This window comes from Drosophila miranda, chromosome XL (assembly GCF_003369915.1).
Source record: "Drosophila miranda strain MSH22 chromosome XL, D.miranda_PacBio2.1, whole genome shotgun sequence".
Lineage (NCBI taxonomy): Eukaryota > Metazoa > Arthropoda > Insecta > Diptera > Drosophilidae > Drosophila > Drosophila miranda.
The window spans coordinates 16677354-16694808 of NC_046673.1; the positions used below are offsets into that span (position 1 = coordinate 16677354).

The 17455-nt window shown below is 45.2% G+C and overlaps 3 protein-coding genes across 10 annotated transcripts; 2 read left to right on the forward strand and 1 right to left on the reverse strand.

Annotated features, from left to right (window-relative positions):
- Positions 1–6: 6 nt before the first annotated feature.
- LOC108157763 (protein CutA homolog) lies at positions 7–682 on the reverse strand. The gene has a single exon (XM_017289949.1). The coding sequence runs from the start codon at positions 592–594 to the stop codon at positions 70–72; it is 525 nt and encodes a 174-aa protein (XP_017145438.1). The 5' UTR covers positions 595–682; the 3' UTR covers positions 7–69.
- Positions 683–731: 49 nt separating this feature from the next.
- LOC108157753 (ADP-ribosylation factor-related protein 1) lies at positions 732–2597 on the forward strand. 2 transcript variants are annotated; one of them, XR_004472448.1, is made up of 4 exons: positions 732–915; positions 999–1251; positions 1313–1634; positions 2508–2597. XR_004472448.1 is itself a non-coding variant. In XM_017289937.2 (3 exons), the coding sequence occupies exons 1-3, from the start codon at positions 823–825 to the stop codon at positions 1567–1569; spliced, it is 603 nt and encodes a 200-aa protein (XP_017145426.1). In that variant the 5' UTR covers positions 732–822; the 3' UTR covers positions 1570–2277. The 2 variants fall into 2 exon arrangements, 1 of the variants encoding a protein (XP_017145426.1); XM_017289937.2 differs by lacking the exon at positions 2508–2597 and having other exon boundaries at positions 1313–2277.
- On the forward strand, positions 2538–10568 carry LOC108157735 (AP-1 complex subunit gamma-1). 7 transcript variants are annotated; one of them, XM_033391118.1, is made up of 16 exons: positions 2934–3206; positions 4161–4631; positions 4716–4777; positions 4867–5008; positions 5085–5273; positions 5330–5568; positions 5638–5714; positions 6216–6233; positions 7162–7418; positions 7476–8071; positions 8149–8287; positions 8344–8635; positions 8699–9169; positions 9231–9374; positions 9458–9565; positions 9630–10568. In XM_033391118.1, the coding sequence occupies exons 2-16, from the start codon at positions 4615–4617 to the stop codon at positions 9738–9740; spliced, it is 2862 nt and encodes a 953-aa protein (XP_033247009.1). In that variant the 5' UTR covers positions 2934–3206; positions 4161–4614; the 3' UTR covers positions 9741–10568. The 7 variants fall into 7 exon arrangements, with proteins under 7 accessions (XP_017145403.2, XP_033246926.1, XP_033246953.1 ...); XM_033391155.1 differs by having other exon boundaries at positions 4234–4631; XM_033391088.1 differs by having other exon boundaries at positions 2955–3206; positions 4158–4631; positions 9630–10342.
- Positions 10569–17455: the final 6887 nt, after the last annotated feature.

Genomic DNA, 17455 nt, shown 5'->3' on the forward strand with positions numbered 1-17455 from the left:
ATAATATTTCAGATGAGATGGTTATTTTATTCGAATTATATTCATTACATTTGTATGTTTGGGTATATTTTAGTCTTTTTTCTTCTCCAGTTCCGGCACTGTCTGTGCAATCCAATTCAAATAGGGCAAATTGCCGTTTTCTATGGGAATGGAGATCACCTCGGCGACGCTGTGGGGATGATTCTCGCGGACGAACTTGCTCAGCTCGTCGATGCGCTCGGTGCGCGTCTTGATCATCATCAGATACTCATCGTCCTCGGTGACTTTGCCCTCCCACATGTAGATGGACTCGATTTTTGGTATAATGTTGACACAGGCGGCTATTTTACGGTCAATGATGCCGTGAGCCAACTTCTTGGCAGACTCCCTGTCCGGAGTGGTCACAAAGGCCACCGAACTGCTGCCGGCTCTGTACGATGATGAATCACAAGTCTGCTGGTCTGTCATTCTAGTTGGGGAATACAAGATCCGCTTGCACGTTGTGGTCGAGGCGAAGGCTGAGCGGCTTGTGACAGCAGCAGCAGCGACAATTAGCAAATTACGCGCAAACAAGCAGCGGGAGGGCAAGAACCTGGCATTGCCCCTATATTGCATTAATTATGCACTTTGAACAGCCACCGCACCGGATTTCAAGTTCGATGCAAGTGAAAAAAGAGATAGCAGTGAAGAAAAACAACTTTAAAATCATATGTAGAAGCTTAGGGTTGTCGCACTTAAAGTTGCCTAACAATTTAATCGATACTATCGACAGAGGCAGGCAGCTGTGACGACAGAGACAACAAAATCAAAGTCAACAACAATAAATAAATAGAAAAATTTACCATGTACACACTCCTACACGGCTTCTACAAATACTTCACACAAAAGGATGAGTACTGTGTTGTGATCCTCGGCCTGGACAATGCTGGCAAAACGGTATGTCACTCAGCCGTCATAAACAGAACGACAGACACGTCTGCAAAACTCTCCCTACAAAATGAACTTCTTCTATGCAACAGACGTACCTGGAGGCGGCCAAAACCAAGTTCACAAAGAACTACAAGGGCCTCAATCCAACGAAAATCACAACGACAGTTGGCCTTAACATCGGCACCATCGATGTTGCGTCTGTCCGTCTGAACTTCTGGGACCTGGGCGGCCAGCAAGAGCTGCAATCGCTGTGGGACAAATACTATCAAGAGTCGCACGGCGTCATCTATGTGATAGACTCGAATGACCGGGAACGCATGGACGAGTCAAAGGTCATTTTTGGTATGTCCATAGATCCGATCTAAATATCCGTTTCCAAATATGATCCCCCTCTCACAAACAGATAAAATGATAAAGAATGAGCTGCTCTCGGGTGTGCCACTGCTCATACTGGCTAACAAGCAGGATCTGCCCGATGTGATGGGAGTGCGCGAGATTAAGCCAGTCTTCCAGCAGGCGGGGGCCCTAATCGGTCGCCGTGACTGCCTCACCATACCCGTCTCAGCACTAACCGGTGAGGGTGTGGACGAGGGCATCAAATGGCTAGTGGAGGCCACCAAGCGGCATGCTTTAGTACGGCCGCCGCGAGAGAACGATTGAACGATGCAACGAAACACGCCGGCTGCAATAGCCGGGCAGCAGCCTTAGATAGTTATAGCATTAACGTATGTATATTCTAATATTTAAGGCCAAAAGTACAGAGGTTACGTGTAGGCGGGATAGTGTGTGGTGTAATGCGGTGTGGTGTGGGGCCAACTGCGCTGTAGATAATTTTGTTATAAATGCTCCAAAAACCCAAGCGCTAGTCTGCCCCTGCTTTGAATGCTTTATCTTCCGCGCTCGCTGTGTCCAGACGTATGTGTATGTTCCAGTCCCTCAATGGTGGTTGTCAATGACGACTTTGCTTATCCAAAAGAGAAAGAAAAAAAACACCCAACGCAGATTGTTATATGTTCTCACGGCGTGGTGTTATCAGCTCCCAATAGATAAGTGTGTGTAGTTTTCACCTCTATCGGACTGTGCCACCAATATAATACTGCAAACACTTGCAGTCACGGAGGGGGGCTGGGGCCCAGGCTCATGCTGGGCCCAATCCCCATGAGGCAGTCCATTTCAGTCTTCTGCAGGAGTTTCATCGGGTCGGGCCAGTCCGTTTTTTTTCATTCCGTTTACAACGTTAGATTTCCCAACAAAATAATGAAATGATATCCCCCTAAACTAGTAGTGCCTTAAACCTTCACTGACTCTGTGGCTAACACGAGCAGCAACCGAATAAAGAGCAAGAGCATCAGAATATACTTACTCATATATCAATATACCTATATATATAAAAGAAAAGAGCGTACGGAATTACCTGTTAATGTACATTAGATAACACGGACAGTGTGTGCGCCTATGTGGAGCACTGTAGTAGGGCGTGCTTATCATTATTCCAGTGTCACTGGAGCACAGAGTGTGCGGCGACAGTTTATAAGTACGTGGGTTGTGTTGTGTGTGCAAGTTAGTTAATGCTTCCTGCCTGCTACTCCCAATCCCAGACCCCCAACAACTACTGCTACTCCCCCGAAAGAATCAGATCTCAGAGCACGCCGAGTCATGTATCCCTATTATGAGCAGGATTGGAGCGTGCTGCCACCGGAAAACAATCGCAGGTAAGAACAGGGATATTCGGAAATGATGTTAGATTTTCAAAAATTACGTTATGGGTGATCAGTGTGACCGTATGCACATTCTTCGCGCTCATGGATATATTTTGGTATATATTGGTATATTGTTGAGCAAAACGTTGAGTCACTCGGAATTTAATGCTCTTGGCCTGCAATTTAAATATTAATTTCACTCTATTTCATTAATATCGAGGTATAATTAGAATGCATTCGAGTTTAGGTTCAACCAATTAGGGTATTTTTGGATCAATGCGATAGTGTATTTTGGCGCTGCTTGTAAATATTGCCCTCTCACTCGCTCTCACTACTACTGTTGCGCTCATCATCAACATATTCTCTACGAACATTTTTTTTACTTGTTACGTTGATTTTGTGGCATTAAAATTAAAATATAGCATAAACTAATGCAGTGAGAACATGTGTTGAGCGTAGCCCACCTAGTTGTCGCTAAATTGAAATCATTCCAGCCAATAAAAAGCCACCAGTGTGTCGTGTCCCCTTGTGTTGAAATTTTTTGTCGCGTTGTAAAATTTCGCATTGGAAGTTGGTCGACGCGGAGGCGGAGGGCAGGTGGTTAACCTAACACTAAATGAAACAGAATGACGCTTAGCCAATAAGAGCGCACATAGTTTCCAAAGTGTTAAATAGTAGCTTAAATGCATTCAACCGACAAAAGTGACGGATTTTCTTCTCTAAAAAGGAGCATACGCTAAGCCATAGGGCCTGAATGCATGTGTGCGTGTGCATGTGTGGTGGTTGTATCTGTGTGTTGGCTTTCCAATGAACGGCATAAATTAGCAAGGGAAAAACGGAAAGAAAACAAGAGAAAACTCAAAGTCTACTCAAACAATACGTGTTAAAATTCGTTAACTATTCGCATATAGTATACAAATCTGCCTTTAGTTATTCTGCCTTATTAATTTCTCTGTCAATCGATATATTTATGTTGGTGTTGCTATCGATGACGGCAGCTGTTTTGGCCATTTGTATGGGTTTCTGGCCATTCATTAGTTTTGACAAAAAGTAGATCGAGTCGAGTGATAACCATTAAAAGCACAGATCTCTGTGTTTAGTTCCACATTTTGTACATCCTTTGTGTTCTGTGTGCGGTTTTCCGAGCATTCCAATTGGAATTAAGTTTAGTGCATATGCAAGTGTTTTTCCCCTGTGTGCGACAGTGTGCGTGCGTATTGGTGTCAATGCTTCAAGTGCGGTTTCAGGCATTAATCACTTAATCAATTTGCATTCCCCCCGTCCGTTCGACTATTGTGTCTTCTTAACCGAGCTAACACCTGATAGCCCTAGATCGAGGGAAGGGTAGTACTACTATTTCATGTTGCTTGTTTTGCCTTGGCCAGATCATGTGTACATTTGTTTGAGCGAACACACACACGAACACAGAGAGAAGCACACGCACCCGCGCGCGTATGAGAGATGTCCAGTTTCATAACAACCGTTGATCTACTGCCGTCAGCAGTAATTGCTACTGCTCGCACTCATTTACCCAGTGGTCTTTTCCAGTAGATTAGTAACACGGGTGAAGAGCGAAGAAGATCGAGCGAGCGAGTGAGTAACCAGAGTGTGCTGCCCATTATAGCAGAAGAGCAAAGAGAGCGAAACAAAAGTATAACGGAATAGCGGCCGGCTGTTTCTTGTGTATGCATGGACATATGTCTGTACTGTTGTGTGAGTCGCGTGAAGATCTGCATATAAAAACTGTTTTGTATTGTTGCTGTCGCGGCCGCAGCCTCCTCGCCGACACGCCCAAACGGCCGCCCACACAGTCCAGCAGACAATAACGCGTACATAAACGCGTAGGCCGGCAAAAGCAGCAAAAACAGCAAAAGCAAAGAAACAACAACAAACAACATCAAAAGAGAGCGCCTGCCAGCGTCAGCAGAAAGTGCAGCGGGGTCCAACAGAGCAGGCAAGCTGCTGCAAAAAGCTCCAAAAGTGATTCAACGTTTTTGCCTCCACAATGAATTCCGAGCATGGGTAGGCCTACACAACCGGCTTCAGTTACCTCTTACTCCTCTCTCTAACATCCCATTCTCTATCCCTCTGTCGCCCCAAAAACAGATTCAATCCAGCCTTCAATATGGCCACCATACGGCAGGCATTTACAGAGGCGGTTGAGAGAGGTAAGTGAAGAGAACGAGTACGAGTACGAGGACGAGGAGTGCATTCGATTAATTATCTTGATCATCCAACCTCCCACACGCACACACAGTCAGAATGCCCACGCCCACACGCCTGCGCGATCTCATCCGACAGATTCGCGCCGCCCGCACTGCGGCCGAGGAGCGTGCCGTTGTCAACAAAGAGTGCGCCTACATACGGAGCACATTCCGGGAAGAGGACTCTGTCTGGCGGTAGGTCTGCCCCTCACATATAGTATGATACATAATTGCATACCGGCTAATAACTGCTTTCGTTGTGGACTTGCAGCTGTCGCAACATTGCCAAGCTGCTGTACATACACATGCTCGGCTATCCGGCTCACTTTGGACAACTGGAGTGCCTTAAGCTGACGGCCAGCACGCGATTTACAGACAAGCGAATCGGTTATCTGGGGGCCATGCTGCTGCTAGATGAGCGGCAAGATGTACACCTGCTGATCACGAATTGTTTGAAGAAGTAATTCCAGAAGTTCTGAAACATTCGAACCCAATTTTAATCCACTTATCTTTCAGTGACTTGAACAGCTCGACACAGTTTGTGGTCGGCCTGGCGCTGTGCACATTGGGTGCCATTGCCTCGCCAGAGATGGCACGAGATTTGGCCAGCGAAGTGGAGCGTCTGATGAAATCCCCGAATACGTACATCCGAAAGAAGGCAACGCTGTGCGCCTTTCGTGTGATTCGTCGGGTGCCCGAGCTGATGGAGATATTCCTGCCGGCGACGCGTTCACTGCTCAGCGAGAAGAATCATGGTGAAGTCCCCAAACAAAACATATCCCGTATCCTCAATGCTAACCATCCCCCCTCCCCCTGTTTTGCAGGAATTTTGATCACTGGCGTAACGCTCATCACGGAAATGTGCGAGAACAGCTCCGACACGCTAATGCACTTCAAGAAGGTAAGCCCCAGGTGTGCCCCAGGAATAACGTGTGTCCCCGCCCGACCCACAGCAGAGGCTACATCTACTACTCCTACTCCTAATACTACTACTACTACTACTAATGCTGCAGCTGCTGCTCGTGGTACCTTCCATATGACTCGTATTATGTTTTTTGTCATATTCTTTTCCCTCTTTTGTTTAATTTATTAATTGTTTTTGTGGCGCTCGAAAATAAACACCCTAAACGGGCTGGCGTCGAATCGTTTTGTGGCCCGTCGCGCGGCCTTATAGCTGTAGTTGTATAAAGCCAAGCTCTAACCCTATATATCGCCCCTCCCCATATCTATATATCTTTATTCTTTAATTTGCAAAATTACACACAAACATTCCTTTTTTCTGTTCCCGGATCTTGTGTTTTTTGAATCAAACAACCTGTATACTTACAATTTTAATGCTTGTTTGTTTTTGATCGAATACCGCGCAAACACAAAATGAAATTTGTTGTAATTTGCTTGCCAGGATAGCGGAAATCGAGAGGTATGATCGTTTGTGCCTACTAGAAATATTCCTATATAAAACGCCTCCCTCTCTCTCTCTCTCTATGTGTCTCTCTCTATACATACGCCTATAACTATATTTTTTCAACCAGTTTTTGTCTGTTGCCTATGTATATGTCTTGATAAATGTCGCGGTAAATGTGAAACAAAATTTAATTACGCTTGAAACGATTATCACTCATGCTTTGTACTGCTTTGTGGCTGCGATCGGACTTACGGACAGTATCACGTGCAGGGTTTATCCGTCTGGCATTGCCATCCGTCTGTTTGAGTGTGGCATTGCCAAGGTGCTTTCGAGTCGAGCCTTGCCAACAGTATATTTGAACACGGCATTGCGAAGGGTCTATTTGAGCGTGGCACATTGATGCTCGACTCGAGACGCACAAGCGAATGCTGCAAAAGAGAATCCCTGAGAAAGCCCCACCGCTGCTTTCTTTGATCGTGATTTTGGCAGTAATCCTTTCACGCACAGTCCGCGTTTTGCCAGCAGAACGTATAATAAGGACGATTGATATTCCGAAACAAGTAATTTCTAAGCGATTAAAAGACGTATACATATGTAATAGAATTCCACTTTTTAGCAGTTTTTTTGTAGATCTACTATTTTTTGTTGTTTGGTAGGAATCTCTCTCTCTCTCCCCACCAACACCTGTACCCGTACCCCCTGTACATAGAGTTTTTTTTGGACCTCCGAAAGGTTTGAGGTCTCTCCGTTTGGTTTGCACCTCTCTGTTTTCCCTTAAGCACCCTACAAAGACCCACGCACACACACCACACCACACCAGACACGCTCTCGCTCTTGCACACTCTTAAAAAGACACACTAGTATGAGTACTTTCCGCATTTCTCCCGTCGAATAGCGTGTACCGCTTTTGAACCCCGAAAACTAATACGTTCTACACAAACAGATCGTCCCGAATCTAGTGCGCATACTGAAGAATCTTATTCTGGGCGGCTATTCGCCAGAGCACGATGTGAGCGGTGTGAGCGATCCGTTCCTGCAGGTGAAGATACTGCGCTTGCTGCGCATATTGGGCCACAATGATCCGGATGCTTCGGAGGCGATGAACGATATACTGGCACAGGTGGCGACCAACACGGAGACGAGCAAAAATGTGGGCAACACCATACTCTATGAGACAGTGCTCTCCATAATGGATATACGGTGAGGCTTGCTGCTTTTAATGGATTCCAAAATACTTATATGTCTCTCTTTGGGCAGCTCGGAGGGTGGCCTACGTGTCCTGGCTGTGAATATACTGGGACGATTCCTACTCAATTCGGACAAGAACATACGCTACGTGGCACTGAATACGCTGCTCCGCACTGTCCATGCGGACACGTCGGCTGTGCAACGGCATCGCACCACCATATTGGAGTGTCTCAAGGATCCCGATGTGTCCATTCGTCGCCGGGCAATGGAATTGTCGTTTGCCCTGATCAATGCACAAAATATACGTACAATGACCAAGGAGCTGTTACTGTTCCTCGAGAAGGCCGATGCGGAGTTTAAGGCTCAATGCAGTTCTGGCATGATCTTGGCCGCCGAACGCTATTCGCCCAATACGCGCTGGCATTTGGACACACAGCTGAGTGTCCTGATTGCCGCTGGGAATTATGTGCGCGACGATGTGGTATCCTCTACTATACAGCTGGTCTCCAGCAGCCCTGTGTTGGAGCAGACATACATCACGAATCGTTTCTGGGAATCGCTGCAGGTGGCAAACCATTGCGAGGATAAGCAGCCATTGTTGCAGGTTGCCGTCTGGGCCATAGGCGAGTACGGGGATCTCTTCATGTATGGCTCAAATGAGGATGGTGAGTGGATATCTCGAATGATTAGCAGTAGATTGTGCTGGAATTTAATTTATCAAATTGCTTTGTCTTTTTTTCAGAGTTTGAACGTCCCTCTGAGAGCGATCTGATCGCCATGTATCATAAGTTTTTAACCTCTGCTCAAGTTTCGACCACAAGCAAGCAATATGCCCTGGTCTCCCTAGCCAAGCTAAGCACGCGTCTGCAGCAATGCGTGGAGTAAGTAGCCCTCTAGTCCCCAACGATCTCCTCTCTAATCCTTTGCCTGTCCTTAGGGAAGTCCAAGCTCTGATCACCTCGTTTGGCAGCCATCTCAATGTGGATCTGCAGCAGCGAGGCGTGGAATTCACACAACTCTTTGGCCACTATAAGCATCTGCGTCCGGCGCTGCTCGAAAAGATGCCGGCCATGCAGATCAGTCGCATAAGCTCGCAGAATGGCGAGAGCGGCGGCTCTTTCGATGACAACAGTCCAGATGTCATCGAGAATGGTGTGGAGGGAGGGGGCAACGTTGGTGTCGGACATTCACTTATCGAAAGCAATATGAATATGCTGGGTGACAATACGGTAAAGGATGCCATCTATCCTCCATCTATTCCATCTCTTAACCATTATATTCTCTTCTTTCAGAACATTCTGCTGGATCTATTGGGCAGCACAGATCTGTCGGCGGGCGCCAGTGATCTGGTGGCAGCCACCGATCTGTCCAATGCCGTGCATAAAAAGAACTCGCGGAATGCCAATGACATTGGCGTGGCCGTGTCCAATAACCAGGATCTGTTGGATTTACTTGACCTGGATATGACGGCGCCTGCGACTGTCACAGCGACGGCGCCAGGTGCGGGCGGTATCATGCTGGATCAACACCATACGAGTGCGGCCAACATGAATACCATGCTGGGCGGCCTGGATCTGGGTGGCTTTGGGGGTCTTGATGGCTCTGGCAGCATACCCATAAATGGCAATGATCTGGTGGCCAGCATGCTGGGTATTGTTTCCGCCGCCGCCGCAGCACCACCAGCAGCAGCAGCAGCGGATGGCAATGGCAGCAGTCTGCTGGGCGATCTAAATCCCACAGCAGCCTCCAACAATGTGACAGTGGTGCCTATATATTCTTAGTTTTGACCGTATTTGTAATGCTAATTAATTGTTTTTTTGATAGCCACCGCAGGGACCCAAGCTGACGGCGCTGGACAAGAACGGTTTGTTGGTGCAACTGGTGCCGGTTACGGGCAATGATTGCATGCGGATCTATATGACGACCACAAACGGCTCAGACAATACATTAGAGCAATATTTGCTAAAGGTACGATCGATGCCTCCTCCTCCTCCTCCTCTCCCTCTCCCTGTCTCTTTCTCTGACTCAGTCGTTCTCTTTTTGGTTAACAGGCGGCCGTTCAAAAGAGTTTCCAGCTGCAAATGCTGACGCCCTCGGGTAACCTGCTGCCGCCGGGCGGTGTTATCACGCAGGAAATGCGCGTTGTGGCCACATCAAATGTGAGTCTCCACGGTTCTCCAAGAGCTATCTCTATAATTTAACTGTCTTTAATCTAATTTCCAGTCGGTATTGCGTATGCGTTTACGTATTCAGTATGCGCTCGATGGCCAGCAGCTCGTGGAGCAGACGGAGGTCAGCGGCTTTCCAGAGCAGCAGCCAGGAACAGCGGAATAAAAGAGTGTAACTTGTATTAAAGCAAAATTAGCCTAATATATCTAAAAAGAAAAGGAAAACAAACGCAAAGAAACGGAAAAACTCAAAAGAGAAGAAGGAACAGAACAGAAACAGAAGCAGCAGGAAATTATGGAAAAACGAGCAACAATTCTAAAAGCTAACACACACACACACACTGTGGTTGTCACACATTTATTGTAAATTAAGTTAACACACACAAACACAATCGAAACTAGATTTCGGATTGGCGCCCAGCGTTGCCAGACTGTTTTGTCTCCAGTCCAGCGCCCAAGCAAAAACGGGCCAGCCCTTTCGTATTTGTTTGCTAATTTATTTATATATATACTGTACTACATAGATTTCTTGTCAGATTTTAAAAAACACACACATTCTTTGTCCAATAACTTGTCCTATTTTCTTGTGTTTGAGCATTCTGTATCGTGTGTAATTTGTTTTTTGTGTGTGTTTAAAAGACAACTTTCAGTTTTAATTTATAAGACAATAAAAGTCAAACCTTATAAATAGCCCCCCAGAAACTAAAGTAAACAGGCGACTAAAGAGAAATTGTATTAAAAAGCATAAAACAGACAGACAACAAGAAGAGACGTATCGGAAATTGTGTAGCAAAAGGCATTTAAGGGAAAAAGCTTAGCATTTTAAATGAAATGAAAATGGGAACGAGACGCGGTATGAAATGAAATGTTGAATGGCCATTTGATAAAGAATCCATAGAAGCACTTTGTTAATTCTATTTATAATGCAATTGTGCCCCCAAATGGTTTTTGTTGTTTTTTTTTTTTGATAGAACAATGTCGAAAAGGAACAGCGGAAGATCAGGTTCTTGCAGGGAAAGAGTTTCAGCTTCAGCCCCAGCCCCAGCAGGAGCAGCGCATCCATCGAGTGGATAAGGCCTCTGATATATACATTCATGTACACACAAAAAACAAATATGTATATTGTTATTTCCTGTGAGCACGTACTTAAAGTCGATAAAAGGAGCTGAAACGGAGAAAGGAAGGAAAGAAACCAGAAAAGCACTGTGGAAAAACTAGATACTATCTTTAATAAATATACACACAAAACACTTAAACCTACATATATATATATATATGTGTATATATATATATACATATAACTATATATATATATATATGTATATATATATACATATAACTGAATAGTTTGGCTGGCTGGAGGCGAGCTGTGGAATGAGAATGGGAGGGGATGGGCATGATCGGGGGCATCGGAAAGCAAAGAAAATCCATTAACTATTATTACTATTATTATTATGATTATAAATGAATTATGCAGCTGTATGAGAGAGAGAGAAATAATAATAACATTAACATATTGTACAATATATTATTATTTTTGTATTATTATCATTTTTTATATATATATATAACACATATATAGTATATATATATTCAATCAACCTTTTGAGTCGAAATAAACAAAACGATTTTGTTTTATCGAAGGACACGACAGCCCCAGACTATCTTCTGGTCGGTATCAACGACTGATACTGGAAATTCAGTGAGAATTCAGTGGAGCTAAATGCCTTTTTTGCTTCGAGAATTACTCTTTGACAGATGGCGTCAGAGACACGTACAAACTAGTGGAAAAGAGAATGCCCAGGTATGCACTAACAAAATTCAGGTCGTGGGTGAATGCTGCCATTTGACGCTCAAAAGCTATGGGAATCACTTGGCTCGAAGTACCTCCTGGCAGTAATTTCACCTAATAAATTCTTAAGCACTTCGTACATGGGGCTGCCCGTGTGGCAAGCCAAAATTAAGATCCAGTAAGAAAGCGCGCTAAAGTTAATAAAACTTTGAAGATTACACACCTAATAAAACTATATCTTAAAAACTAAAGGCAATTAGGCAGAGATTATGACACACAGCCATCTATGTACATTTGTATATTTTGTTACTATAGAACCTTGGTTCGATTGATTGGTTTGATTCGTCATATTCCTGAGAAGCTCTTCATAACATAGCGACTATTTTCAATAGATAAAGACACTATACCGACATGACTGTATCAACTCGTTATCAACAAACTCCTATAAATTATTTAATATATTAAATATTCATAGTCAAATTGGATAGGCTCCTTATATGATGCCGCACGGCATAGGACGAATGTTGCTCTCGTGTGTTTGGTGTGAAGTCATTATTATAACCAAAAGGAAGAAATCAATTTGTAGTGGCTAGGAAACGCCGTCCACGCGCTTACTCCTTCTCTCACACACACTCTTCGTCGTGCAATGTGTGCACGCTTTGGCGGAGGAGAGCCATACTGACTGAGTATCGGGTATAAATGTAAAGTCGCGGCCGTAGCTACGGCTCACAGCGACAGAGCGTTCGGTCGTCGCTTGGCTTTTGCCCGCTAAATGCTCTTTTCTGAGTCCGTCTGCGAGCATTTAGCGAGACTTCACATATCGCTCGCTCGGACTTGTATCGTTGGTAAGTCCGTTTACGAACAAACATTCTATGATAGTTACGTTTTACTATCGTTTTTTGGTCCACTGGGTCCACAGCAATAAAATAGGCGAGGGACCAGAATAACAGACACCAAATAAAGGAGACAAAACAAGGCCCATAAGAGCAGAAAATACGCAGCTGGTAGAATATATTAAACTGAGAATAATCTTACAAGACGACACAGGATCTCTTGTCCTCGGTTGGATATGCTCGATAGATATGCATATGTATGAATGCACACCCTGTGGTTTACAGAATTTTTAAGATTTGTGACTCAAATTGGCTACATTGTACTAAAAATCAAGAATGCTTTTTCTATCTTGAGTAACAATAATTGATTTTTATGCTACTAGTAAAACGTTCTTACTTGTTTCATCTTTATTTTGGGCTTCCTTTCAAGCATAATATTCCATCGCATGCTGAATACACTCCAGTAATCGCATACAAGCGATCCGATTACTCCACGCTCTCTCTCTCTCTGTCTATCCTTCTGAGTAACGGCCCCCGGAAAGTAGACTATGAAAAAAGGGAAAGCCATGGTCCCACGTGGCGGCTGGCGTGTAAATCACTGCCACAAGTCGCTCGGGCTGTCAGTCACTAAGATAGACGAATAAATACTTGGAAGTCCCACCGTCATCGTACCCTGCCGTACCCCCGACAGACGTAATCGTAATCCTAATCCTTGGCCAAATCCCCACACAGCAGCAGCAGCAGCAGCAGGAAAGTGTAACAAAATGCGAATAATGGAAATCATCGCTGGATATCGGGATGTCTCACGGCTGTCAATTGCAGGACTAGCGGGCCACAGCTGTGTCTAGGATTTTTTTGGGGCCGGCGAGAGCACGACGGCTCATCGGCCCTCATCGGGCCCGCTCCCACTCTCTCATTTTGTGGGTGTATGGGGTAACCTTTGGTAAGGTTAAATGTGAACAGCGGAACCCGCGAATTGTGCCACGCCAAAACAGAGATGCGACGCCCAAACAGCAGTAGCAGCTCGTCCTTGTTCTCAGCAGCTCGTTTCCTGCCCTTTGTCTCTCTCTCTCTCTCTCTCTGTGTGTGTGTGGGGCGAGGCGGGACAACGTGTAGAGGCGCCGACGCATTGAGGGATATGGATATGGATACGCTTTTATCCTTTGCATCCAACTCGACCACGACCACGACGACGGCCGCCTCGGCACAAGTTCGCTTCGAACGTGTTGGCTTGCAACCCGGTTCGATGACTGTCAGTGGTGCTCCTGTATCCACTCACCCTGCTGCCCTGCATCCGGGCTTGTGTTGGCTTTGGCTATAAACAGCATCAGCATCTATGTATATCTATGCCACGGCTGCCACTGCCACTGCCACTTCCCCCCCGCCCCCTCCCTCAGCAGCTGCTGTCAAGGGCGTAGTGAAAATACTTGACTCGGTGCGGGGCCTGCCCCGAAGGGGTGGGCTGTTATAGAATGATTGAGATTAGTTTCCATTTCTTAATTGAAAAGTTGCTCTAATCTTTTGATATTTGTGGAAAATTTGTTTCAATATTGATATGAATTTTGTGCTGCAAGTCGAGGCCGCCTGCCGCCTGCTGCCTGCTGCCTGCTGCCTGCTGTTAACCCCCGTGGCACTACGCCCCCGCATGACTGCTCTCCATGGTACGGTACATCAATCGCCCTTCGGGCTGCTGCTTCTGATGCTGCTTCTGATGCTGCTGCTGTTGCTGTGGCCTCTGCTGTTGTATTCCCTGGGCCTCCTCACTCCCACTTGCCCACTCCCCCCCCCCTTGTTTGCGCCTCCTGGCACTCTGGGAGGAAAAAAGTAATTTTGTGCAACGATGCGACGACCCTTGGCCAAAAACGACACAAAAAAACAACAACGGCAGCAGCAGTGGCTACAGAAAGAACAACAAGAATAATAAGGACATCGACAGCGACGAAGATTAAGATACCCTTGGATATCCATAGAACCAAATGTCAACGATAATGAAAGCTGGTTAGTATATCTTCTAAAAACATACTTTTGAACTGCGATAATGATCTGATTTGTTTGAGCTATGAAATCTGCCAGAGTCACAATCTGAAATCTCTTATGTTTGGTCGGTATTTTCCTCAAAAATACTGGACTGTGTCTGTGCAAAAGTTTCAGATACAAAAATGGACCTGTTTTTGATTTAATAATCTCATCAAGCAGATGTGCATATACATATGCATGTGTGTAATTTCTAGGATCGTAAATTCTATCATTCGCTGCAGGGCAAACATCTGTTCAAAGTCGTGATACCCTCTCTACCCTCTGTGTCTCTCGCCCTTGCTCCATCTCTCGTGCAAGGGTACTATATTGAGAATGTAATGAGAAACCTTTTATGGCACAAACACATGCTCGCTTTTCATGCTCCCCATGCCCCATGCCCCACTCCAGCTGCCCCACCAGTTTTATGGGGGGGCCAAAGTTATCTTCTCTCGTTTTGCCTTTTAGTCGTAGTCTAATTTTATTTTGTTTGTCGCTTCATCTGCTTCTTACTCTTCTTCCATCTCCACCTCCAACTTCTTCGTCTGCTACATTTCCATCTCCATATTCTCGCTCTTCTTTTGTCTACTTAGAATTAATAATTTTTGTTGTTTTTTGTTCATATTTTCCTCTTTTGCTCCATCCTCTGGGCACTTCTTATTCCTTTTCTTTCTTCTCGGTTTCCATATCTTATTCCTTTTTTTTTCCTTCTCCGTTTCCAACCTCTTATTCATTTTGTTGTAATACAATATGTTTTTTTTTTTTTTGGAGGTACTCTATATATTTTATTTTGTTTAATTTGTTCTTCTCTTTTGTTTTCTTTTGCTTTTTTTACGCTTTTTTTTTTTGGTTGTTGTTTTTAATAATTTATATTACAAAATAAAAATCAAAAAGCCAGGGGCATGGATGGGACTGGGACTGGGACTGGTGGGGGGGAGGGGGACATACGGGCTTTTTGGAATTTGGCAAATGATTTGGCAGGTGGGCGACCGACCCTCTCACTCTCACTCTACCCCACTCTTTTCTCTTTCATTCAGCCATCTCTCTCCTTTTCGCCTCCCACCTCTCTATCTTTGTGTGTTTTTTTGTGCCTTTGTGTGGGTGTGGGGGCGTGTCCATTGGGAGCATTGGAGCATCTTTATCGAAATAACATTGTAATTGCTTTTTGATAAATGAAGCACGCGCTGCACAACTGACAGCCAACAAAAGCAACTAAAACAAACAGAAGGCGGCGGAGGGTTGGCGGGGGGAGGGGTATTGGTAGGAGAAGGTGGGGAAATCCCAGGGAGAGGCATAAAAAAACGAAAACAAACTTATAAGAATGCCAGCCCCCCTAAAGGCGCGATAAACGTACCAGAGATTACCCTGGAATTGAGCAAATATCAGTTTAGTTTTGGAAGACACGATTGGAAGATCTAGATCTAGAAGATATCTCTTGGAATACCATGATTGGAAGTCACATTCTATTGGATGGGTGGGAAAGGCTCGGAAGGAACGAAGGGTATGGAAAGGAAATCGATTCCAAGGGGTGGAAGCTGTGGGATATATAGGCGAAGGTAGTGCTAAAATCGTAAGACTTCTCTCTATAAAAACCCTCTTAAGCCCAACCCTTTCGATCTAATGGATCATAAATAGATTTAAAAAACAGTACAGCCATGTGTATAAAGATTTTATTGAATCCCGATATTCGTATTCATTCATTATAGGGTATTTCAAGGGTCTGTCTAGTTTGATTTGTTTCGTCCATCGTTTATGCCCTTGCCCCTAATGGGTATTGGGGTTATAAAAGCAAAATCGCTCGGACGTCTCACTCAAGTGAAGGCAATGCACCAATCGCATACCCCCAATCCACTCCTAATTCCCATTCTCCTCCACAACCACCACCCTCCTGATCTCTTCTGGGTGCTGCAGCCAGAGAGCGGGTGCAGGGGGGCGCCCCCCCCCCCCCCGCGCACGCACTCTCTGGGAAGACAATTTAAAATGTTGAAAAATGCTCAGCTAATTGGCAGTTGACAGCGTCGAGAGCCTGGGATTGGCTTGCCCCACAAAACCGAGAGGACAGGGTGGGACAGCAGGGATGGGACACTGGGATAGGGTGGGGACGAGGGACGAGGCCGACGAGGGCCGGTGGCAGGGGCAGACGGGTGATGGCTGTAGGGGCATATAAATTTAATTTGGTTTATAAAAAGTGCTTGAGAATGTGGAATGGGACGACGGAGAACATGGACCAACAACGAGAGCTGAAGCGGCCTGAAGTGGCCTCAGCGAACAACAGCTGAAAGGGGACGGGTGTGTGTGTGTGTGGGATGGATTGATGGTTGGATGAATGCTGTTGTTGCAAGGGCCAAGTGGCCAGAGGTGGAATGGGGCCAGATTGAAGCTTGGGCTAATGGCAGCCAAGTGGCCGCCAAATCCATCTGAGGTGGACCCAAAACCCGTTCGGCCCTCAGCTAATCCCCCAAAAAAAAAAAAGCCAAATTGAATTGAAAAAATATTTAAATAATTTTTGGAACCAAACAGAAAAAAAAAAAAATAATAATATAGAAACATAATGAAAGAAAAACGAAAAAGTTTTCGTAAAAATTTATGAAAGGGCACAGCAGCTGAAGGGTGAGGTGGAGAGAGTTGCCGGAAAATGAAGAAAACGAAAAAAGTTTAATCGGAAATTCTTAAGAGAATACTTTTCCGGGGCCGCGCCACTCCACTCCACCCCACTCCCATCCCATCCCATCCCATCCCCGTCAGCCTGGTCGTTCCCTCTTGCCAAGGAATTTTTCCATTTCATCTATTCAAAGAAGTTTCTCATAATCGACACGACATCCCCTGCCATTGCCCCAGCCGCTCGTTCAATCCCTTGTAGGAATCATCCCCCCTTTTTTGTCTTGAATGCATTTGCATATCCCAACTCTAATTTATATGATAAGTGGCGGACAAAAGGGACGACTCCCGGAGAACCAAAGAGTGGGCCACAAGGGGGGGGCATGAAAATCGATGACTTAGTTTTTCTGATTATTCCAATTTCTTCCCCTGCCCTTTACCCCCCCCCCCCCCCCCACCAACAAGGGTGTAGTATTCCCATGCCAACCCGTAGTAACAAATAAAAGTAGCCAAAAATGAGCTGCAATAACAAATCAAATTGTATTTACATAATAAACAAATAAGGGATAAATTTTCCTCGGTTAGAAGGGTTTCGCGTCCTTCCATTATTCAACTGTTTTCTTCTACATTGGTATATATCTAAAA

What these genes read in the sequence shown, in the direction of transcription:
- LOC108157735 (XM_017289914.2), top strand. Translation starts at nt 2,566, where the DNA reads ATGTATCCCTATTATGAGCAGGATTGGAGCGTGCTGCCACCGGAAAAC. An exon ending in ATCACGAATTGTTTGAAGAA is followed by an intron (nt 5,274 to 5,329) that starts GTAATTCCAGAA and finishes CTTATCTTTCAG; the next exon opens with TGACTTGAACAGCTCGACAC. An exon ending in CCTCCAACAATGTGACAGTG is followed by an intron (nt 9,170 to 9,230) that starts GTGCCTATATAT and finishes TTTTTTTGATAG; the next exon opens with CCACCGCAGGGACCCAAGCT.
- LOC108157763 (XM_017289949.1), bottom strand. Translation starts at nt 594, where the DNA reads ATGCAATATAGGGGCAATGCCAGGTTCTTGCCCTCCCGCTGCTTGTTT.
- LOC108157753 (XM_017289937.2), top strand. Translation starts at nt 823, where the DNA reads ATGTACACACTCCTACACGGCTTCTACAAATACTTCACACAAAAGGAT. An exon ending in TGGACAATGCTGGCAAAACG is followed by an intron (nt 916 to 998) that starts GTATGTCACTCA and finishes TCTATGCAACAG; the next exon opens with ACGTACCTGGAGGCGGCCAA. An exon ending in CGAGTCAAAGGTCATTTTTG is followed by an intron (nt 1,252 to 1,312) that starts GTATGTCCATAG and finishes TCTCACAAACAG; the next exon opens with ATAAAATGATAAAGAATGAG.